The sequence below is a fragment of the Haliotis asinina genome, chromosome 16 (genome assembly GCF_037392515.1).
Source record: "Haliotis asinina isolate JCU_RB_2024 chromosome 16, JCU_Hal_asi_v2, whole genome shotgun sequence".
NCBI classification, from domain to species: domain Eukaryota; kingdom Metazoa; phylum Mollusca; class Gastropoda; order Lepetellida; family Haliotidae; genus Haliotis; species Haliotis asinina.
The window spans coordinates 1,502,772-1,527,500 of record NC_090295.1 but is presented as its reverse complement, the minus strand read 5'-3'; the positions used below and the strand labels follow the sequence as shown (position 1 = coordinate 1,527,500).

The 24,729-nt window shown below is 41.6% G+C and overlaps 1 protein-coding gene across 1 annotated transcript in view; it reads right to left on the bottom strand.

Moving 5' to 3' along the window:
* LOC137268741 (uncharacterized) overlaps positions 1–10,656 on the bottom strand; it is a 20,005-nt gene extending 9,349 nt beyond the window's left edge. Inside the window, exon 1 of the mRNA XM_067803324.1 lies at positions 10,113–10,656. Coding sequence (XP_067659425.1) covers positions 10,113–10,656 — 544 coding nt within the window. The remainder of the gene's footprint in view (positions 1–10,112) is intronic.
* Positions 10,657–24,729: the final 14,073 nt, after the last annotated feature.

Below are 24,729 nucleotides of genomic sequence, written 5' to 3'. Positions count from 1 at the left end.
CGAACTGAATAACGGGTATGTCCACCCTGGACAGAGATAACAGCAGTTGTGTTTTTGCAATTATTATGAGGCCTTAATTCGACTTAGAAAATAACTTGTGAGAACTAATCAGCCTGTTATCACTGAACCGGTACTTTCAAAAGTTTGAAGAAACACGTTTTCAGATAAAGGAATGACCTGGACTATCGGGTGTTTCGTAGATTTATATACTTTTTAGATTTTTAAAGATAAGTTTATCTCTGTGGTCAAGGCCTGTTCCATCTCTGCCCCCTGCCCTAACACGCAGACAATATGAATGACTGACTGGAGGCCACGCTGACATGCATGCACAATCTCTGCATTATTTTCAGTTCTTGCATTGCAGATGGAAGCGCTCCCAGTGGGAGGGTCTGCTTTTGGAAAGTGGAATGGGGCCAATCAATAGTACCGTCATACACACTTTCTGAAAATGAAGAAAGTCTGTGGCATCATCTCTTCAAATTTTCTTAACATCATGAATTTTCCGTAAAATATGTCCATTTCACCGACAATGTTAGTCTAACTGCCGACCCCAAAATTGTCAAATTGTACAACAAATGGATGTTTAAATCCACATGAACATATAGATGAAGATTTATTAACGATATTTTATTTAGGAATTTGTATGTTTATCTGCATGTATTTGTTAAGTTGTACTTAAATGACTGGGTCCGTTGTGGAGACGTATCTAGGGTGACAGTAATCTTCAGTATGGGCTTTGCTCTGTCTGACCGCAGCTGTGTACAACGTGCCGTGGATTTCCGCCCAGTTACGGAAGAAACGTTGTTCATCTGGAGGGATTACGCAGCGAAGGGTGCCAAGTGCGTAGATTGCGCACGTCGGGACGTGCACTCTGTAACCCAGTTTGGGAAGATCTGGATATCATGTTTATATAACGTTGAACGATCCAGAGATCCCACGCTACAATGTAAAAGTTTTTAATTTAAGATTCAAGGTTTTCTTAAGGTTCAGAACCTGCCACCTACCTGAGGCTCATTTTCAATTTGAATAGAGTAAGTAGGGGTCTTTTCACAAAAATGTACATGTTACAGTCGGATTGTGAAATCAATCATTTCGTGGACTGACTAAATATAAGAGGGTCAGCCATTTAGTGTCATTTTGTGTAATATACTTCGGTCATTTCATGAAATTTCACTTTAAAACGTAATCTACAAATGTGGATCACAATTTCAACATCCTGTATTGTCACTAACAGTGAAGTCTACAGTATCACCGACTGTTGCACATCATCGTGGCTTTGAAGTGTTTACACCTGTTTGTTTGACGATTGCTGTGTCCAGACTGGCCACTTCTCACTAACTCCCGTCTACCACGTATAGATGAAATGAAATTTCATGAAATGACTGAAGTATATTGGTTGTTGTTACACAAAATGACGCTAAGTGGCTGACCCTCTTCTTCATTTCACGACATGACTGACGTTATTAGTTATTTCATGAAATGACTGAAGTATATTGGTTGTTGTTACACAAAATGACGCTAAGTGGCTGACCCTCTTCTTCATTTCACGACATGACTGACGTTATTAGTTATTTCATGAAATGACTGAAGTATATTGGTTGTTGTTACACAAATTGACGCTAAGTGGCTGACCCTCTTCTTCATTTCACGACATGGCTGACGTTATTAGTTATTTCATGAAATGACTGAATTCACAACCCGAGTGTAACGTAAAGACCGTTAGCCTTCTGGGTCGATATGGTCACGAGGATCCGGGTTAGAACTGGACTTCGATAACTTTAGGAATCGGGTGTCTCAGTCCTGACACGCCATCGTATCCCAGTTGTGTATTTGATCATCTTGGTGTTGATCACTTCATTGTCTGGTCCATATTCGAATACTTACAGACCGCCGAACAACACACAATATCACAAATGTCATAATCATAATATGTTCTTATCAAGTCTAACCAGGTGTACTAGTACCAGTAAACGCAGTTATCACACCTTGTATGTGAACAACTTGCCTATCTATTGATTGATTGATTGAGTGAGTATGGTTTTACGCGGCTTGTAGCAATGTTCCTTCACCATAACGAAGGAGGGCACCGTAACTCGGCGTCACACACTGACACCATGTATGGAATCGAACCCGCACCTTGTTCATGAAAAGCGGACGCTTTAACCACTAGGCTACCCCACCGCCCCTGTCTATTGAATAACGTCCAACAGCCTTGTTGTTATTGAAATGTCGATGTATTATTTGTAACGACATGAAAACCGACAGCATCGTCGCTGCGGCAACAACATCATGTCTTCGTTTAAATGACAAACAAATTAAAAACACAATAAAACAGTTCTTCCAAAACAGACAATATGACCAATACTGGTTCCAGATCACGCCGTTTTACATCTCCATCGTATTTTTACTGCCATACGATTACACACCCATAACCTGATGAATGGAATCAAGGTGGCCTCTCAACACAAACTGATCGTAATGGCTTACTCAGGCCGCATGACCAGTGTGTTCGCTTAACTAACTGGCTAACACGCAGGCACCTAATATGACTGTTTTTAATTAAACAAAATGTCATTTCAGTTTTTATAAAAATAAAACCGAACAACTAATATCTTATTGAGAATTGTACGGCAGAGCACACCAGCATGACATCCCACAAACGTACTGTTGATTAAAAAACTGAAATGAATGTGTGTGTTGTATTTAATTACGGACTTTCGGAATACTTTTGGAAATAGACCAGAAAATTGCAATGTTAATTCAAAATTAACGAAAATTGTTATTCCAAATATGATAATATTTACAAAACATTCCATAAAAATATGCTTTTGTTGGCTGCAGTGAGCTGTCGCATGCAAGATAAGGTCAAGCAGCCTTCCCTTCCCTTCCGTCTCACAGTCCCTTAACCACATCATTTCCCCCTCCAGGTCACTTAAGATCCGGATCAGGAATGATCTTCAGTAACTCATGCTTGAAGTGACTAACAGGATCGGGTGGTCAGGCTCGCCGAGACGTCAGTCTACATTCCGCACGCACACACAGTTCCTAGTCAAAATGTCATTCCGGCAAGTAATTATCTAGCATAGTTTTTAATTAGTTAAGGGGACTTTTAGCTTGTCATAAAGTTTGGAAGAAACATGCTTTGAATAGCCTGTGCAAATCTAAACAAGCCGCGTTAAACAACAAATAAACAGTCAAACAAATAGGAGCATGCGGCAAGTCTAGATTAGCGCAGTTACAGAGGCTCTATAAATAGGGGGTGGTGGAGTAGCCTAGTAGTTAAGCGTTCGATTGTCACGCCGAAGACACGGGTTCGAGTCTCCACGGGTACAATAAGTGAAGCCCATTTCTGGTGTTCCCTGCTGTGATATTGTTCATATTGCTAAAACGGCATCAAACTAAACTCACTCACTCACTCGCCTCTCCGATTTCATTCACACCGTTGGAATCGTGAGGAATTAGTGCGATACACACGATCCATGTGATTACTGTGTCACGTGTTTATTCATATAAATAAAAAAAAAACTTATTAACTAACAACATGTAACAGCAGCTTCAATCGGTTAGTCATTGGAACTAGGTAGCGTTGAAGAATACGGTCGATGTAATTATTTGTTGTCAGATTTCCCTGGATCGCCATCAAGTCAGGTCTCCCTGTGTGGTGTGGGGCTTCCCAAGCGTCACGATTCAACCACTGAATCTGTCGACGTAGTTGCAGAACGTGCAGTACGGTGTAGTTGCCAGTCTTCGCTCTCGGAGAATATGAATCGTGACTCATCCCTGAATTCTCGGTCAGATCATGCCCGTATGGAGTAGTCGATGAAAACGTCTCAATTCTGGCACATATATCAGTTTCCTGCATCTAATTCCCTCCAGAAAGTTGGTCCTTGTTTGTAGCGTTGACGTAGATGAAAGACCCGGATGTTTTGTTCTCGTGGAGGGGCGGTGACTCTGGGTCTACCTCTCTACGGGTGATCTTGGGATGGATTTCTTGATACCATAGCATAGCGACATAAATTGCTCTGGTTTTCGTTGAAATGAAGACAAGCCTGGAGACAAGGTTTCAGCAGGCACTAAACGTTTCATGACGATGTTCCGTTTAATCGCGGCCATTCGTTTCAATTCCAAATCTGAAAAACGTGTCATCATATTTTCAAAACTTAAATTCTTATCTCCTCTCCACGATACGTTGTTCAGTGTTATACAAAATGCTGTAGAAGCTACAAAAGTTTAAACCGGTTGCATTCGTGCACTCTATCCGCGAAGGAACGTCTGAAGGATCACTGCCATCGGTGAACATGCAGATTGGCATCCAAGGACGTTTTTTCTTTTGTTAGCCCTCAGTACTATCTAAATATAAAGGTTTGCAACCTACCTGGCTTATACGAAACAGTGCTATCCGACTGGCATCTATATTCTATGTGGATTAACAAAAATAACACTGTTTGAGAAGCGTTTTCTGTATTCTCCTTTTTAAGAGTATAGATATCATTATTCCACTTTACAAATTACTGACAGTCGTTACTGCATTCATCATCGAAGCAGAACACCAGACATTCCTGTGTGTTTTTTTTTTTTGGTTGAGTTTTTGTTTTTTGTTTTTTGTTTTTTGTTTTTTGTTGTTGTTTGTTTGTTGGTTGGTTGGTTGGTTGGTTGGTTGGTTTGGGGGGAGGGGGGTGTTTTGTTCTTTGTTTCTTTGGGGACGTTTTGTCAAGTTATTAATAGAAGACATAAGAATGAACGCTTATGAGATTTCATTATTTCAAAACATGCGTTTCTTTTGCTGTTCAGTATATCAACTATACAAAGTAAATGGAGTATATCTGTCCATGTGCTCTGTTACATCAAATATTTAATAAATATGCATTGTCCAGGAATTTATATTACGCTTAATAACGATTCATGCTTGTCGTCCATATATACCTGCACGTTTTGCCATCTTTATGAATATCGAGCAGTGTCACAGGTACAGCTACACCTGACAAGCGTTGCTATGGAGATGAAGCTTCGTCATTGGCAAACAATGAACATGTCTCGCATTTTGTAAATGATGACAAGCAACACAGTCACCCAGTCTCATTAAACGAGGCCGTTTACTCGGAGACGATTATGATCTGAGTGGAGAAGGAGAGGTCAGGTCATCGTGCAGGGAGGTAGCTTATCGCATTATCCGATCTGTTTTAATGAGGTTAATGATTATACATAAAATGCAGATTGCCTTCTTTAATTGAGTGAGTTTGGGTTTAACACCGCTTTGCAATATGTAGCAGTCCTTCCTCACAAAAGAAGATATTTTGATATTATTTGAGAGATGAAATGCGTTTACTCTGGAACAGCTTCAACCAAAGAGCAAACTATTATCCCTAATACTGACTCATAAAATAACATAAATTTTGCTGAATGAGAACCAGAATGAAAGCGAGGAGTCGACTCGTTGCTCGTGTCATTTCACGGTGAGATATCGTCCATGGACTTCTCGCATGCGCAAAAGCATTCGTAACTACTCCCCTCTTTCCGTGACCTACAAGAAGACATCCAGCTTCCCGGATTGAAACGAGTAGTTACGAATGGTTCAAACAGTATTCAGTTTAGCTTATACTGCGGTGTTAATCCCGGACTGATACAGGTGCTACTGAGGTTACTTCTCCTGTAAAACCGTGACAAACTTGAATCAATGTCAAGCTTGTGAATCTCAACTTTAAGGCGAGATGTCTTTATTACCGAGTGTTGAAAGACACATCTTTCACCAAAGCACTGATCAAAAGTCGAACCCTTCAAAAGTAAGAGAATCTAGAAATCTGCCCTTCAAAGAATTTTTAGCCGTTTTCTGGGATATTTGTCACAACAAATAAACACTGGCTTTTGGTAATGGTAGGTTCCCCTTATGGTTGTGTATTGTAGAAGGCATGTGGTGCTGGGTTTTCTGACAGTTTTTCGGGTTGGTAGAAATTTTCCCTTTGCACATGTGGATTGTCGTGTCGATGGACTTTTCTTGAATTGTGAAGCTCAAAGATAAGTTTTGGTCGCATCGTCCGGGGATCTGTATGAGAAGACGTGAACAGCTATAGTCTGTGGATTGTCTCCCCTTGTTTGACAGCCATGATGGCTTAATGTTTCACGGCGTATTCTCGGGAAGTGGACAGTGCAATAACAAGGTCCAGAAAAAAGTGTCCAGTTCGTGCGAAAGAGTTACAGAGCTTATTAACGCCAGATAACAGACAAGTTTGTAGTTACAAGATCGGATAATACAAACTTAATTCCTTTTTTGTACTATTTGAATCAGTACAATGGCGCTGATGTCTCTACAGATTAATCTCCACCCGGTGGCCTCGTATATATCTTGCATCTTTGACATGTAGCCTGGTGTTTACAATTTGATGAATTCATTACCTCTAGAGGGAATGTTTTTAATGTGTCAGAAGAGGTTCTGCTTATGTATTATGTGACAAAAAACGTATTTGGAATATTAAGGCTTAATGGTCTACTTGTGTAGACAGTGTACACAGTGGCATTTGTAACAAATACATATTTAGGGTTAAAGAATTACACAGGAATTTTGGAAATAAAGTTCGCTCAACCCTACTGGGTTTTGCAATAAAGTATAGTTTTGCCCTGAACTGTTATAATTAAAGTACGAGGACGATAGTCTTACTTGAGGTGACTTTTCCAAACGATCAGCGGATAAAATACACGACTGACTCTCAACAAATTTACCACCTAATACCAACTTCTTCTTAGCTTATATTTCATAGACGTGTTTAAAATATATTTTTTATCAAACACATTTCAAGTATGTATAAGATCTTTCTCCATAAGATCCCGTCAGACATGAGAGCGCGCTTGACAGGTGTTGAGATTAAACTGCGCGCCCAATCAGACCATGACGTATGTCAGTGGGAATTTATATCGTCACGTGTGGTGACAAACACGTGACCAAAGACTACAGTGGTAACGTGTTTCTGGTCAAGGTCATGAAAAACTGGATTGCCCATATCTTACTGAGCGACTACAGCGGTAACGTGTCTCCGGTCAAGGTGAAGAAAAACGGGTTTGGCCTATATCTTACTGAGCGATAAGTATCAGCTCAACCGCAAAGTTCATCACCTGTAAAAGCTTCATAAAAGCCTACGGGTGGATTATGTGTATGTACCTGGTTACTAGGCATGGCCAAAACACCGTATGTAGACACGCGTTTGTCTCACCAAGCGCAGGGGGAAGGGTTTCCTTTTTGAATTGTTGTTTGTTTGTTTTTAAATGTAGTAAATATTAAGTTATCGTTGTTCATTGTTGATTAGAAAATGAATACTACCCGCACTATCCAAATATGTTTCTTAGCCTTTTGTTGTTGTTGTTGTTGTTGTTGTTGTTGTTGTTGTTGTACTTGGGTTTTTTCTTTTTCACCTTTGTCACTTTTTTTCTTCTTTATTCTTTATTTTTATTTCTTTCTTTATTTTTATTTGTTTGCTTATATGTTTGTTGTCCTTTCTTAGTTTGTTCGTTTTGCAGCAATATTCCAGGCATATGGCGACGGGCTGTACCAAAACAACCCTAGTAATGATCTACTCAGTTGGGACGAGACAACAGGCATCAACCAAGTCAGCGAGCCTGACCACCCGATCTCGCAAGTCGCCTCTTAAGACGAGCATGGGTAACTGAAGATCAGATCTATCCCGAATCTTCACGGGTAACTGAAGATCAGATCTATCCCGAATCTTCACGGGTTACTGAAGATCAGATCTATCTCGAATCTTCACGGGTTACTGAAGATCAGATCTATCCCGAATCTTCACGGGTAACCTATGATCAGATCTATCCCGAATCTTCACGGGTAACTGAAGATCAGATCTATTCCGAATCTTCACGGGTAACGAAAGATCATTTCTATCCCGAATCTTCACGGGTAACCTAAGATCAGATCTAACCCGAATCTTCACGGGTAACTGAAGATCAGATCTATCGCGAATCTTCACGGGTTTCTGAAGATCAGATCTATCCCGAATCTTCACGGGTAACCTAAGATCAGATGTATCCCGAATCTTCTCGGGTAACTGAAGATCAGATGTATCCCGAATCTTCACGGGTTACTGAAGATCAGATCTATTCCGAATCTTCACGGGTAACCTAAGATCAGATCTATCCCGAATCTTCACGGGTAACTGAAGATCAGATCTATCCCGAATCTTCACGGGTTACTGAAGATCAGATCTATCCCGAATCTTCACGGGTTACTGAAGATCATTTCTATCCCGAATCTTCTCGGGTTTCTGAAGATCAGATCTATCCCGAATCTTCACGGGTAACCTAAGATCAGATGTATCCCGAATCTTCTCGGGTAACTGAAGATCAGATCTATCCCGAATCTTCACGGGTAACTGAAGATCATTTCTATCCCGAATCTTCACGGGTTACTGAAGATCAGATGTATCCCGAATCTTCACGGGTAACTGAAGATCATTTCTATCCCGAATCTTCTCGGGTCACTGAAGATCATTTCTATCCCGAATCTTCTCGGGTCACTGAAGATCAGATCTATTCCGAATCTTCACGGGTTACCTAAGATCAGATCTATCCCGAATCTTCACGGGTAACTGAAGATCATTTCTATCCCGAATCTCCTCGGGTTACTGAAGATCAGATCTATCCCGAATCTTCACGGGTAAGTGAAGATCAGATCTATCCCGAATCTTCACGGGTTACTGAAGATCAGATCCATCCGGAATCTTCACGGGTAACCTAAGATCAGATCTATCCCGAATCTTTATGGGTTTCTGAAGATCATTTCTATCCCGAATCTTCACGGGTTACTGAAGATCATTTCTATCCTGAATCTTCACGGGTAACCTAAGATCAGATCTATCCCGAATCTTCATGGGTAACTGAAGATCAGATCTATTCCGAATCTTCACGGGTAACGTGGACATGAAATCAATGTGACATCGCTTTGTCTGAGCCAGACTGTTGTATCATATTTTACACTGATAATTGCGGACCAGGCAATGAATTAACTGATCAACTACACTTCGCCTACAGAGTTCAGACTCACTTAAAACACTTTGTCACTATAAATGTTATGTATATGCACGTGTGTGTGTCTCTCTCTATCTCACCGTGTGTGTGTGCGTGCGCGCACGTGTGTGTGACTACCTCGAAGACTGATTTCTCCACGAAGTTGGGAGAACCCACTGCAAACATCATGCAGAAGAATTTCACGAGGATCGAATTGCAGAAAAGGACGTGCACATATTGGGCATATGACAACTGCATTTTGGTCTTTGAGAAGTGTTAACCTCAAAGCGAGAGTTTGTAAATGTCAACTTCTTACTCCTTCATCAGGTGTATTAACTTCAGCATCTCAGGAGCAGGAGATGAAGGAATAATGATATATGCCAAAACGTCATGTCCCTGTAAATATATACTACTCAAAAGAAGTTAGGGAACACTGATTTATTTACGAATAGAAACTGACAGGAACAAACGACAAAGACAGAAGTGGTAAATTCATTATTTTGTGAGTGTAATGAAATCAAAATTCATCGTCAGTTCGCGATATTTCATGACATGGTCTTGTGGTGATGTCATGAAAATCAGTGCCGTCAAAATTGAAAATCAAGTATCAGATGCAACAGTCAGTGACGAGTGTGACCGCCTCTTGCAGCCAGCCACACATGCAGCACAACGACGTCTCATGGAGGTTACTAGTGTCTGTAACATGTTCTGTGGGATGGCATGCCACTCCAGAGTCAGCCACTGAGTGAGCTGATGCAGATCTTGGGGAGGGGGGTGGTTTTCTCTAACACGCCTGGCCAACAGATCCCATGCATGTTCAATCGGCGCCATATCAGGAGAATATGCAAGCCATCCCATTCGAGTGACGTTGTTTTGTCGAAGAAAGTCACTTACTACGCGTGCACGGTGAGTTCCTGCATTTTCATCCTGGTAAACTGCATGATGGCCTGTCGCATTCAGACTAGGAATCACAAGTGGTCTGAAAATCTCATCCCTGTAACGAACTGCATTCAGATTACCAATGATGACCTAGAGATTGGTTCTCTGATGATAGGAGAAGGCACCCCAAACCATGACACTACCACTACCAAAAGCATTGTGCTCACGGACGTTGACGTCAGCAAAGCGTTCGCCAGGTCGTCTATCGACAAGAACCCTCCCGTCATTGTGTTGCAATGAGAACCTTGATTCGTCGGAACACAGGACACCTGACCATTGCTGTCTAGTCCAATGCAGGTGGTGCCGTGCCAATGCGTCTCTGGCAACTCTGTGACGCGGAAGGAGGCGTGGTCTCACGGCTTGACGTCGGGGTCGGAGATTTCTTTCCCTCAGACGGTTCATGATTGTCTTTTCACTAACAATAGTCCCTGTAGCAGTCCTCAGTTGTCGGAGATGGCTTGCAGTGACGGTTCTCCTTCTCAATGCTTCAAGGACGACAAGCCGATCTTCCCTTCCTGTTGTCACTCTAGGGCGTCCAGACCTTTGTCGATCACGTACAGTTTGGGTCTGTAGGTAACGTTGACGCAGCCTGTTGATGACGGGTGGGCGAACATTTAATCTTCGAGCTGCTTCCCGCTGCGAAACACCCTCATTTAACCAGCCGATAGCTCTAGCTCGTTCTTCAATACTCAGGTGTTGACGTTGAGGCATGTTGAACAATGTGATGCATTTCCGCACATTTAACTTTTTTTAAAGCCAAATTTCGCACACAAAGCCCTTGAAGCACGTGCATTCAGAGGACAAGTGAGAAAGTGCACGGATTCAGTTTTTATGGCAGCTGTGTTGGGTAGATCGCAACCCAAATTTCCATGAAATGTGAGGTTATCATTTTCAGATATACGTGGCTTAAAATCATTCAAATGCTTTGTTCTGGTCGTAATGTGCTTCCAGTAACCTTAGACTCACAATTTCAGTAGTCATTCTATGTCAAAATGATCATTTTCCAACTTTAAAATGTATTCAAAGAAATGTATTCCAAAATACCAGTGTTCCCTAAATTGTTTTGACGAGTTTAGAAATTAACATCCGTAAATTCTCGTCTTCAAAATATGATGGTTCTTTCTACGAGCAACGACTCATTACTGTGCTTCATTAAGACCAACTAAAATAGTTTATACTGAAACTATTTTTTTCATTGCATCCTCTTTTGACATATCTCAGCATCTAAGTTCACGATGCAGCGTGTGCACATGCATTATAACAGAGAGCGCATACGATCTCTGTTTGTGTGATGCCCAGGGAGGTGAGGTTGATAATACGACGTTGAGACTGACATCATGCGATTGGGAGAAAATTTAAGCAAAGCGTCTTTGAGCATCTGAGCTTGGTATCGGCCCTATACAAAGGTTAGTTTAATAAAAACACTAATAATATTGCGATTCTTACAAATGATCGTTTAGGTATCAGGAGTTTATACTATTTTGCTCAACCAGGAAAGATGCCTCCGCAGCGTCACAGATTGCAGTTAACCTACATTTGCCGTGGACTTGTTGCAAACACAAATGGCGGAAAAAATGAAGACATTTTAATCAAAATGCTGACAAGAGAAGGATGTATTGTGTGGGACGACTCTACGCACTGCTGTTGTAACATCACTTTGCGGCAGAATAATGCCTGCCTTTAGGATAGGATGGTTAGACGCCTACAACAGGAGCAAAAACCAGGGCCCGATTTCTCGACACAAACTTAAGTCTGAGTTTTGAGTTTTCAAGGTTAGTTATCTATAGAGTTACCTCCCTTTGATGTTTTGAAGTGTGTGTGTGTGTGTGTGTGTGTGTGTGTGTGTGTGTGTGTGTGTGTGTGTGTGTGTGTAAAGGCTACTTGCCCTGTTGTCGACACGGATACACACAGATTTACTGGAGTACATATCTGCCAGTCTCCGTCAACGCTTGACCTACATAGCGGCTGCCTGACCGCTCGCTGTGTTACATTCTGCACAACTCACACTCACTCAAGACTTTGGTGAGTTGACATTATATTTGTGACCCATTACTTTAGAATTGATTCGGTTGTATTGTACATGAAACCTATCTGTATATTTTTGCCTTTGTTTGCTCAATATAAGGTACCATTTGAAAATATCAAACATGTGACTGTAATATTTTGCTGGTTCTGAGGGGATTTCTTACACCTTTTGTGACAGCAAATTTTTAACCGTAACAAAACTGGGGACTCGTCCGGGATTGAATGCGTTTGACATTTGGGGCCAGTAGTGAAATTTATTTCAAATTCTTGCAATCTGGCAACAAGTTAATTACAGAACCAGCAAAATGGTGTTTGAACTTGAGACGTTTGTATTGTCCCTTGACTCTGAGACAATCAGTCAATTGCGCAAATCAGATTTATTGCAAATTTCTTCACATTTCAAACTTGATGCCAAACCTGCAATGAGGAAATTTCAGATTTTGAAAAGTGGGTTGAATCACTATATTGATGAGGGAGTTTTTGAACATGATGTTTTGGAAATAGTGCCAGGGGAATGTTCAGACCAGTTGGAAATGAAAAAGTTTCAAATGGCGACAGAAAAAGAAAAAGAAATGGAAATGAAAAAGTTTGATATGGAGAAAGAAATACAATTGAAATTGGGAGTTGCCAGAGAACTTGGACTGAAAAAGCTTGAAAGCCCTTCTCAACCCTCAGATTCTTCCTCTTTTGACATTGCAAGGCATGCTTGACTGGTAACCCCTTTTAATGAGAAAGAAGTAGACAAATATTTTCTACATTTTGAAAAAGTTGATGAAAACCTCAAGTGGCCTAGGGAGTCATGAACTATGCTACTGCAAACTGTTTTGAAGGGTAAAGCTCAGGGTGCTTATTCAGCCTTGTCGGTATAGCAAAGTTCAGACTATGATCCTGACAAGAGTACACTTTTGAAAGTTTATGAGTTAGTGCTTGAGGTTTATCGTCAGAAGTTCAGAAACTCTCAAAAAAGGGACAATGAGACGTTTATAGAGTTTGCTTGAGAAAAGGAAACAATGTTTGATAGGTGGTGTGGGTATAAGGAAGTCACACATTTTGATGGTTTGAGAAAGTTAGTTTTGATGGAAGATTTCAAGCAGAGTGTTCAGACCTTAAGACTTATTTGGATGAACAAAAGGTAAATGACTTACATAAGGCAGCAATGCTGGCAGATGATCATTGACTCACAAGAGTTCTTTTAGGTATCCGGGTAATACAAAGTTTCTTCAGCGAACTCAGATGTGTTGCTTCAGGTTGTAAGTAGCAATTCTTCAGCTCCTCTCCATTTCGTGAATTTGACTTCAGATCTGATTCCAGGTAAGGTGAAAGTTGGTGTTCTTGACTCTCTCCCAATTCCGGATATCGATTTGTTGATCGGTGACTCGTTCAATGTCGAAAGGCATTTCTTCCAAGACCTCTTTGCCGAATGATTCCATTTATGATTTGTCAGGTACTTTCATGGATCATCCTTTGTGTGAGGTAGAGACTGATGACTTATCTTCAAAGAGTAGTAGCTCTTCGGGTCTTCTTGGTAAAGTTGATAGTTTGTCAGATGGTGATCACATTCTTTCCGGAGAGCAGCTTATTAGTGCGCAGGGTGAGGATGTTGAAATGCTCTAGAGTTGCCTCCCTTGATTAATTGTTTACTTCCAGGACACTATTACCGTTCTAGGCGTTCTATGTTGTTGGCTACCCGTGAAGGTCCCGGGGTAGAATAGGCCTTCAGCAACCCATGCTTGCCATAAAAGGTGACTATGCTTGTCGTAAGAGGCGACTAACGGGATCGGGTGGTCAGGCTCGCTGACTTGGCTGACACATGTCATCGGTTCCCAATTGCGCAGATCGATGTTCATGTTGTTGGTCACTGGATTGTCTGGTCCAGACTCGATTATTTACAGACCGCCGCCATATAGCTGGAATATTGCTGAGTGCGGCGTAAAACTAAACTCACTCACTCACTCACTCTATGTTGTTGGCGATGGTCGCATGTGCTCGAAAGTTTTTGAATCAGTGACTGTATATATAAAGGTTAGTTGTCGTGTTGTCGACACGGCGACACACACATTAACTGGAGTACATACCTCCGCCAACATTTGATGACCGCTCGCTGTGTTACATTCTGCACAACTGTTTCTCACACTCACATCAAGACTTTGGTGAGTTGACATTATATTTGTGACCCATTACTTTAGAATTGACTTGGTTGTATTGTACATGAAACCTCTCTTGTAAATCTGTATATTTTTGCCTCTGTTTGCTCAATCTAAAGTATCATTGAAAATATCAAACTTGTCAGTGTTATATTTTGCTGGTTCTGAGGGGATTTCTTTAAAATTCTTATACCTTTTGTCACGGCAAATGTTTAACCTTAACATTTGAGAAAACTGGTTTCCCAGAATGAACTGAAATCGATATTTACCTCAGACACAGTAGACAATATATGTTTGGTGGATGGAATACCTAAGTTGTTTAGGCATTTTTATATTCAAGATGCAGCTGAGTTAAAACTGTCAAAATCATGTTTCGAGAAATCGGGGCCAGGTGTAGCGTGGGATGGGGCCGATCTTTAGTTAGCATTTGGAACAAACTTTACTTGACTGTCTTAAATCAACTCACTTTCTAAGCAGAGACGCTGGCAAACCTGTATCAACGATCCGGTCACGCCCCCAAATGCCATTGTTGGTTGAGTAATTAGACACTCATCTTTTAGGGCGTGTCGCGTTGCTTATAATAGCTCAATTAATTCGTTATAGTTTATCATTGGTCAGACAAATGACTAAACACAAGGTTGTTCTCAGGCGTATTTTCTCAGTAACAAACATTTACACTACTTCATATGCAATTGTATTTCCGTGGGTTTAGTTTCAAATATATAAACTTCAAGTGATGAGTATGTATTACTCATGCATTCAGCACAGACACACTGGGTAATATCATGACGGCTTACCAGTAATCAGACACATCGAGTAATATCATGGCGGCTTGCCAGTAATCAGACACATCGTGTAATATCATGGCGGCTTGCCAGTAATCAGACACATCGAGTAATATCATGGCGGCTTACCAGTAATAAGACACACCGAGTAATATCATGGCGGCTTACCAGTAATCATAATGGGCCAGACATTCACGTGGTTGACCTTATCACCTCCGATCTACATAATGGTGAAACGATATGGCATGCACCAGCACAACCAATACAGTCCTGGCATGCACCAGCACAACCAATACAGTCCTGGCATGCACCAGCACAACCAATACAGTCCTGGCATGCACCAGCACAACCAATACAGTCCTGGCATGCACCAGCACAACCAATACAGTCCAATCCCCTCAGTCGCCCAGCCCCCCCAAGCTAGTTAACCTGATTTCGATGTAGTACTGACCCGTCCGAAGGAGCCCATCCCACATTAACTCATTGCACCAAGCTGTATGATCCCCAGGGAGTTGAGATTGAAAATACGCTGTGCCGTTGAGATGGACATCCAATGATCGAGGGAAGAACAAAACCCCATTGAGCTGCTGGACTGGATATCGGCGCTATACAAATATTAGCATAATGATAATAATTATAATAATAAAACCCATAAACAAATCAGAAGAGGCAATATGTCACGTTCTGAATATACAGCCCAACTAACGCTTTCTTTTTCACTACTGACAAGCTCAAGAATACAATTTGAAGATAATGCTAAACTGACAAGTGTCAGTTCCCTATAAAATGTTGGTTTAAACAATGGCATGACTTCACAATTGTTTCAAGAGACAATGACCTTAGTCATAAATAGCTAATTCACGGAATCAAGTAAACAAGAAACTAATGCATCCCCAAAACATTACACTCACCGTGACAGGACATTTCAAGACGTTTAGACATTCCGGTCTCCACATTTCTTCGACCTTTCTCCAAACCGAAATAATTTTACTTTTTCCCTAAACAACTTGTGTTTCATCAGTGAACAACACTTTCTTCCACCTATCAAGTCCCCACATCAATTTACCCCTACACCATCTGACACGCTTCTGACGGTTGACCTGTGAAATGGTGGTACACTTTCTTATCTTTCGTTTTTTAAAGCCAGCCTGATGTAAATGTCGCTGAATTGTCCTGCTAGAAACTTGACTGTAATCTTGAGAATTAAATTGTTCAGTTATATCTGTCAGAGAACGTCTGCCATGCTGACGAACAACGTGATAGGGTCTCCTGTCACCCCTCAAACCAATCATATACTACCGACAGAAAATAAGGGAACCAAGAATTTGAATGAAAATGACCTTGACTGTGACAGGGTCCGTTATCGTGGCGTATCTCCCAAACGCAACATCCAATGACAATGGAATTTCGCTTAATGCATGCCCAGCACGTGCTACACGTGCATACAGACGTTAACTCCTGTAAATGTACTGGAGAAGTCGCAATCACTAATGCAATAGTGATTGACACTTACTGACAGAAATGCCTCCGAGGCAGTATCTCGGTAAAGCAACAAAATGGAGAATTGTGGGGATGATAGAGGGGGGGACATCATTATGTGAAGTTGCCCGGCAGATGGGTAAATCAAAAAGTGTAATTTCACGCCTGTGGGATAAGTACCGTCAAACGGGTGGGGTTGCAACGAGACCTGGACGTGGTAGACCAAAATCAACGACACCACAACAGGATCGTCTCATTACTTTAATTGCTCTACGCGTTAGGTTTAAATCGGCCCCTGCCATCAATAGAGAATTCCGCACACTCACTGGAAGACGCATTTCAACCTCAACCGTTAAAAACCGACTCTATCAAGCTCGTCTGAAAGCAAGACGGCCTTTTAAGGGTGTCACCCTTTCAGCTCACCATAAGCGCCAAAGATTGGCATGGGCTAGGCAGCATCAGGGACGGGCTATATTCTCTGATGAGTCAAGGTTTTGCCTACGATTCACAGATGGCAGAAAACGTTGTTGGCGTCGGAGCGGGGAGCGATATGCCAGAGCAGCAATTCTTGACCATGATTGATATGGAGGTGGTACTGTCATGGTGTGGGGTGAGATTACACATGACAGACGATCAGATTTGGTCATCATTAACGGAGCCATGACTGGTCAGCGATACGTTGACCAAATATTGCGTCCTGTTGTGGCTCCATTGGCTAGAGTTATCGGCCGAAATATTGTATTCCAAGATGATAATGCCAGACCACATCGGGCCTGAATTGTCTCCGCTTATCTCCGACAAGAAGGTATCCAGACATTGGACTGGCCCTCTAAGTCCCCAGACCTGTCCCCAATTGAACATCTCTGGGACGTTCTTGGTCGACGGGTGTACGCCAGGGACCCAGGACCCGCCAACCTGGCCCAGCTTGGTGCAGCTCTCCAAGAGGAATGGCGGGCAATGCCACGGGCAACCATCCGGAAATTGATTAACAGCATGCCATCAAGGTGCCGTGAATGTGTTGCCCAGCATGGTGGACACTCCAGATATTGAACTTGACGCCTAAAATTGATTTAGTGGATATTTAAAACAGTTTCAAATTCGCTATTATTTCATTAGTTCCCTTATTTCTTGTCGGTAGTATACTAGGCCGACGATTTCGAGGCCTGTTTTCTAAGCTTTCACCGTTGTCAATTTTTTTCAAAATTCGTCCAATAGTAGACCTGTGAACAGCTAGCAATTCTGCAATCTTACTATTTTTCAAACCTTTCTGATGTAATTCAGTTATCAATTCTTTTTGCCCTCCAGTCAGTTCCTTCGCACTGCGAGCCATGTCGTCTGCTAGGCACGCGAAGGACGTGAACACAAACAACGACGTCATAAACGGTGTCATACGAAGAAGCAGTCTCTCAAATATGATCACTCCAAATTTTACAAGAAAACATTCAGTGGTTTTCCAAACAGAGGCCTTTGTTTGTGGTAAATATTTCCGTGGTTTTCACTGCTAATATGTTTGTTGCAATGGCACGTCACTGGAGCTAATTCACGGAATCAAGTAAACAAGCGAGTAGACATTATGGATCTGTCAGGTATCGATTGAAAAGACACGATGTACGAGATATACAAAAAGATGTCGGATAGGTTTCGCGTGGTTATTTTCTTTTGTTAAGCTTCTGTGTTTGGATGACAACTTATGTTTTGCTCAACTAGGAAATGGGAAAGCTATTTTTACACTGCGATGCATTAAAGGAGTCAACAAAAGCACCTAATGCGCAGATGCCCAAGAAACATTTTTCTTAAACCTAATATATCAAATCTGACACTGGGGAAACTTGGTGATTCTCACGGGTTGTATTACTGCACGTGAGTGTGCGTCATTGACCTAAAAACGACGACCTGTGAAAAGCTCAGAGAAACAAGTAAGTGAATATTGCTGAATAGCTTTGTAGCGATTCGCGTCGACACACAAACATGGGATGTAGAGAGCAACTATCCACAGTAGGCAATCAGTCAGTCAAAATATCGATGTAACGACCAGAGTATCGAATCACGACAAGTATGCATGTTTATCAACGCCGCATAGGTCTATTGTAGCCACTTGGTCAGAGTAAAATGTCAGTATTTGATGTCAACACCATGAGCATCGACAACAGCTTCGCAGCGGTGACCCATAGATGAAAGGAGATGCCGAATGTTGTCGGAATGTTTTGACTCTTTCTGAAGTTCTGTGTGCAGTTTTTGTAGTGTCTGAGGTGGCGGACTACACTGGCTCAAGTGTCGACCATGAGTATCCTGTAGATGTTCAGTGGAGACAAATTGGGTAACCGAAAAGGTCAAGGTAACACCTGAACATTGGTCTATCCTGGAGGAAGTCCTGTGAAAGACGTGCAACATGAAGTCAAGCATTGCCATGCTCCATAGATGAACTGTTGACGTTGATGAAGAGAGCGACGTGACGTTGAACTGGGGCATACTACTGCGATAGCGATAGTCTATTGCGACCAACTATTGCAAAGAATCAGGGAGACTTTATCCCTGAAAGAATGAACAAAAAAGCAACGACGTCCGAAGCGAAGATGTTCTTTTATCTCCTTCCCTTGAAAAGCACGTCACAGGTTTCCTGCCCTTTCGTATTCCGATCTGGCATTTCGAGCGTGTCAGCACGCAGTTCACGTGCACGCGCTGCGTCAACACTTGGAAGTACAACAGAACGCGGAATTCCACGCAAAGCGAGAGAAAAACATGCCACGGCATGTGGTGCATCAACCTTCACAGACTGCCCGGTCCAGAAGGATGGGTTGTGTTCGTGGAAAGTAAGAAAACATGTTGTCATGATCTTGTTTACTCGTAACAAGACCACCTATTCGGATAACCTCGGTGGATCACGGAAATAGACGAATAGGGACAAATGGTCATTTCATTTCGCAACGGATTATATTCTTAAACAGAATAGAGGAACGAAAATCAACCACTTTCCCTATCAGTTTGTTCAGGTGCACGTGAAGCTATACATAAAAACATTCTTTAAGAATCTTTCAAAACACAAAATGATATTTACCCTGTTCATTTAGCATTTACCACGGGCTTTTGTGTCTCTGTGTGATTGCCTCGAGTTACCAGAGTGATGTCTGTGTGACTACCCGTCGTTTCCACAGGCTGTTGTGTCTCTGTGAGACTACCCGTAATTACCACAGCCTGTTGTCTCTGTGTGACTACCTGTAGTTACCACAGACTGCTGTGTATGTGTGAATACCCGTAGGGACCACAGGGTGTTGTCTGTGTGATTGCCCCGAGTTACCACATGGTGTTGTCTCTGTGTGTGACTACACGTAGTTACCACAGGGTGTTGTCTGTGTAATTGCCCGAGTGTGTATATTATCCTCAGTTATTAAGATGGATAAAGAAAATCCCAGAAACATGGTATCTCAGTGGTCTAGATATAAAACTGACCAGCAGAATCAGACATACACGCACACACACGCAGTAAATACACTGATCTTAATACAACGTTAAACTTTACTTCACCTTGGGTCCTTAAGTGATAAACGGAACAGGCGTGTAGATATCGCCGGTATTGATTAATAAGTACATGTATATAAATGAGATAGCCGATATTCCACTGGTAGACATATAGAATTACAATGACATGTAGATCACCATGTAGATATGTGGACTAGATACATGTGTAGACCATATGGAAGGAGAATGTCTATATACAACCAAATATCTCTTTGCCACTCACACCTACACACCACGATGAAGAAACACATCACGATGACGTCATGAACACGTCACCAACCTTTAGGATTTCAGGTGTAAAGTCTTTTCCTTAAAATATCATATTTATAATGTTGCTATGACACTGGATGCTGAAAGGGAATACAAGAACCCTTCCATACACAGCGCGCGGTCCAATCGATCCTGTATGGTTTGTGCTTGGAAGGCGAGAACGTCAGCGTCAACACTATACGTCAGCGTTAACATTTGACGTCGTATGCCTCGACGAATCCGAGATTATGTCATGTCTTGAGAATAGAGGTGTGATCACGTAATATTAATGGCTGTTTGTGTTAAATGACGTGATGGCCAATCAAAAATCTGTATGTTTATATGTAGGTTCCATCACCCACCCACATGCACTCACGCACACACGCACTCACGCACACACGCACCCTCATCCATACAGTCTCAAATAATCATCCATCTAACACACCTTATATATCTATATATCCCTAATCAAACGATTTAAGACAGACGGAAAGCGAAATGTACTTACTCTATCAATGATTTTTTTCTGGTCATATATTATTTATTAATTACATAAACATGATGTAAAATAAAATGGATCTTAAAACTGTATAAACACATTTACAAAATGAATAATACATGATTCAAGGTTGACATTCACATGGCGCAGTTTGTTGATTCGCAGTGAATGCAATAGGAACTAGAGGTGTAATTACTCGGCAGTAAATGAGGCAAATTACAGGAAATTAAGAAATCCCACACCGTGAGTCCTATTGTTTAGATTTCAAAACGGAAGCACCTGGCAGAACCTAATGCAAACATTTATTTTTTCCACAGGTGTCATGCGTTAGAAGTGCTTCAGGAGTTTATTTACTTTCAATTAATTTTAGAAATGAGTGGACTTTTTCGCCGCGGCACTAACCTCTAAAATCAGCAATTTCCTTCTTCAGTTGTGATTAAAACGTTTGTTCGTCTTATAGAAGATCCTGGTTGATCCTGATTTCCCACTTAGGGATAATATGTGAATCATATTTCTATTGTTTCACGACATATCGCTGCGGCGTAAAAGTATATCCACTTACTAAAACAAGTCATATATCCCACATCTGCAAATATTCCAGCAAAATTCATTGGCGACTTTAACTCGATACATCTAAAGCATGATGGCGAAAAGGCTACGTGAACCTGGAATCATGTACCATAGGTTCCTGCACATCTGAGGGACACAACTCTGTAAAGCGTATTTCAGACTTCGGTGTCTGGGGCACGCGAAAAAATGAAAAATCAGTTTCCTTTGCAGATCATATAACGGTGTTAACCAGACGTGGATATTATAGCATATGCTGTCTTATGCATACGACACAGAAAATGACTATTTAAATAAGACTAAATCTGACCAACATCACAGAGGAATGAAACATTCATTCACAGTAGGATCAAACATTTACCTGAATCACAGAAAAGAACAGTTACATTGATGCATAGATGCACAGAATAGGTACTTGTAGCAGAGAACATTTACCCGAATCACAGAAAAGAACAGTTACATAGATGCACAGAATATTTACCTGAAGAACAATACAGTAAAACATTCACGTGAAGCGCAGAAGGTTAAGTTCTAACACCTTATGCTCAGAAGAGGATATTGACCTGATGCACAGAAGGATAGAATGTTTACCTGAAGGACAATGCAGTAAAACATTCACATGAAGCACAGAAGGTTATGTTCTAACACCCTATGCCCAGAAGAGGATATTGACCTGATGCACAGGATAGAATTTGTACCTGAAGGACAATGCAGTAAAACATTCACGTGAAGCACAGGAGGTTAAGATCTAACACCTTATGCTCAGAAGAGGATATTGACCTGATGCACAGAAGGATAGAATGTTTACCTGAAGGACAATGCAGTAAAACATTCACATGAAGCACAGAAGGTTAAGTTCTAACACCCTATGCCCAGAAGAGAATATTGACCTGATGCACAGAAAGGTAGAATGTTTATCTGATGCACAGAAGGATGGTAACGTTTACGTGATACACAGAAGCATAGAATGTTTACCTGATGCACATGAGTATAGAATGTTTGCCTGATGCACATGAAAATAGAATGTTTGTCTGATGCACAGAAGGGTAGTAACATTTACGTGATACACAGAAGGAAAGAATGTTTACCTGATGCACATGAGAATAGAATGTTTGTCTGATGCACAGGAAAGAATGTTTACCTGATGCACATGAGTATAGAATGTTTGCCTGATGCACATGAAAATAGAATGTTTATCTGATGCACAGAAGGGTAGTAACATTTACGTGATACACAGAAGGAAAGAATGTTTACCTGATGCACATGAGAATAGAATGTTTGTCTGATGCACAGGAAAGAATGTTTACCTAGTGCACATGAGTATAGAATGTTTGTCTGATGCACAGAAGGCTAGAATGTTTACCTGATGCACAGAAGGGTAGTAACGTTTACGTGATACAAATGGATCGAATGTTTACCTGATGCACCGAAGGATAGAATGTTTACCACATGTACAGAAGGATAGAATGAGTACTGGATGCACGGAATAAAATGTTTGCCTGATACACAATAATTGTTCACCTCATACGCATAAGAATAGAATGTTTACATGATACACAAACACAACAATAAACTATATTTCTTTTTCTTCTGCTTTGTTCTATCCCTCTTGCTGCAAGTGTTGGTTCTGCTGGGTAAAACAACATGGTTGTTGACCCCATACTAACGTTGCCTGTTTATACTGCAGGTATGTAGACGCTTGTGTGGTAAAAATGAATATTTGCTTTTGTCGTATGTGTCATATTTGAAATATGCTTACATCACACCAGCGACATGCGGGAGTCTGACCTACATAGGGAAGCAATTAATGACCGCGGTTCCCGGCACGTGATGCTGTGTCACGTGTCGGGGTGTTCTAAACTATGGACTTCACCCCTGGTGTGGCGGATAGTTACCAAGGACTGGGCGTCTCTCTCTCTCTCTCTCTCTCTCTCTCTCTCTCTCTCTCTCTCTCTCTCTCTCTCTCTCTCTCTCTCACACACACACACACACACACACATTCTCTCTCGCACGCACACACACACTCGCTTTCTTTCTGTGCGTGTGTCTGTGTGTGTGTGTCTGTCTGTCTGTGTGTGTGTGTCTGTCTGTCTGTGTGTGTGTGTGTGTGTGTGTGTGTGTGTGTGTGTGTGTGTGTGTGTGTGTGTGTGTGTGTGTGTGTGTGTGTTAGCTGTCTTACGTTGCGTTGAAGCCAAATGTAGTAATTTTACGTCAACGCAGCGGAGAGAAAAAACGGGGTGACAAGTGCGAATCAGACATAACATCCTCAAATGCGACCAGTCAGGTCAGGTACCTAGAAGTCATTAAGCACAGGAATAGATAACCTTGTGCTGTCTATGTAGGTTTTGTTTTCACGCTACCAATCGCTGTGACTCCGAAAAGGCTAGCCTTGCTCGAAGGCTGTACTGAAGTGCATGGATATTGTGAAACTGTTTCCTTATAAAAGGAAAGTCTAGATGAGCGGACATTAAGTCAGTCCTATACTGGTCAAGTTAGCATTTATACAATCTAAACTAATTAAAACTATTGTCTCAGAAACTTCTGTAAGTCTATTAAAAGCCCTGGTTGTTGAAAAACGATCAGATTCATAATGCAAGGAACGCGACCACGTTTTAGGCCGTCACTGTTGCAGTAAATATACAATGCAGTAATAACGACATACATATGCGGAACTGTGCAGCATGTTTAATGGAAGTGCCGTAACCTGCCACCTAGCGTTATTTTAGCTGCTACTGCCGTGAACAATGTACTATGGCCTCATTTTTTCGATATTTACTCTCACACCGTTGTTTGGTAGACCTTGGGTAAATTTCCTCCAAAGAGTAGGAGCCATGGCGCCAAGATGCGTGAAGAAAAAAAAATGGCTCGAGGACACATGCGTCTAGGAACTTCCTTAATGCCACCAGAAAATGGAATGGGGATAATTTCGATTTGGACAATGGTGATAAGGATGCATGCTCAACAATATATAACGCAAGAATATGGCACAGACGATCACGTGAATATAACATGAAGGATGTTTTCTGCTGAGTCCGTGACATAGAAAAACAACCATATCCAACAGACTATCTTGAACGCAAAATGATACTGAACACTGCCAGCCTTTTATTCTGCGATTCGCATGCACGTATATACATGTGTGAGTTTCCAAATGCGGAACTATCCTGTATCGTTCATTTGCATGGATGGAACTACTCAGAGGATTTTCCATGTCAATATCATAATTAACCGAGATTTCTAGTCCTGGCATTGCGTGCAGCCAGTTCACAATTTCCCTGTGAGTTGACTTTTACGCCGTCTTTAGCAATATTCCAGCGATATCACGGCAGGGAACACCAGAGGTGGGCTACACGCATTGTCACCATGTGGGGAATCGAACTGTACTACTCCACCGCCCACAACATCCCTGAGACTGATACAGTGGAAGCTGTCTAAACCGGCACTCATCCGGACTGAAGAAATAATTCAGTTTAGACAACATGCCGGATTGTAGAGCTGATGATAAATGTTTAAGCCACAG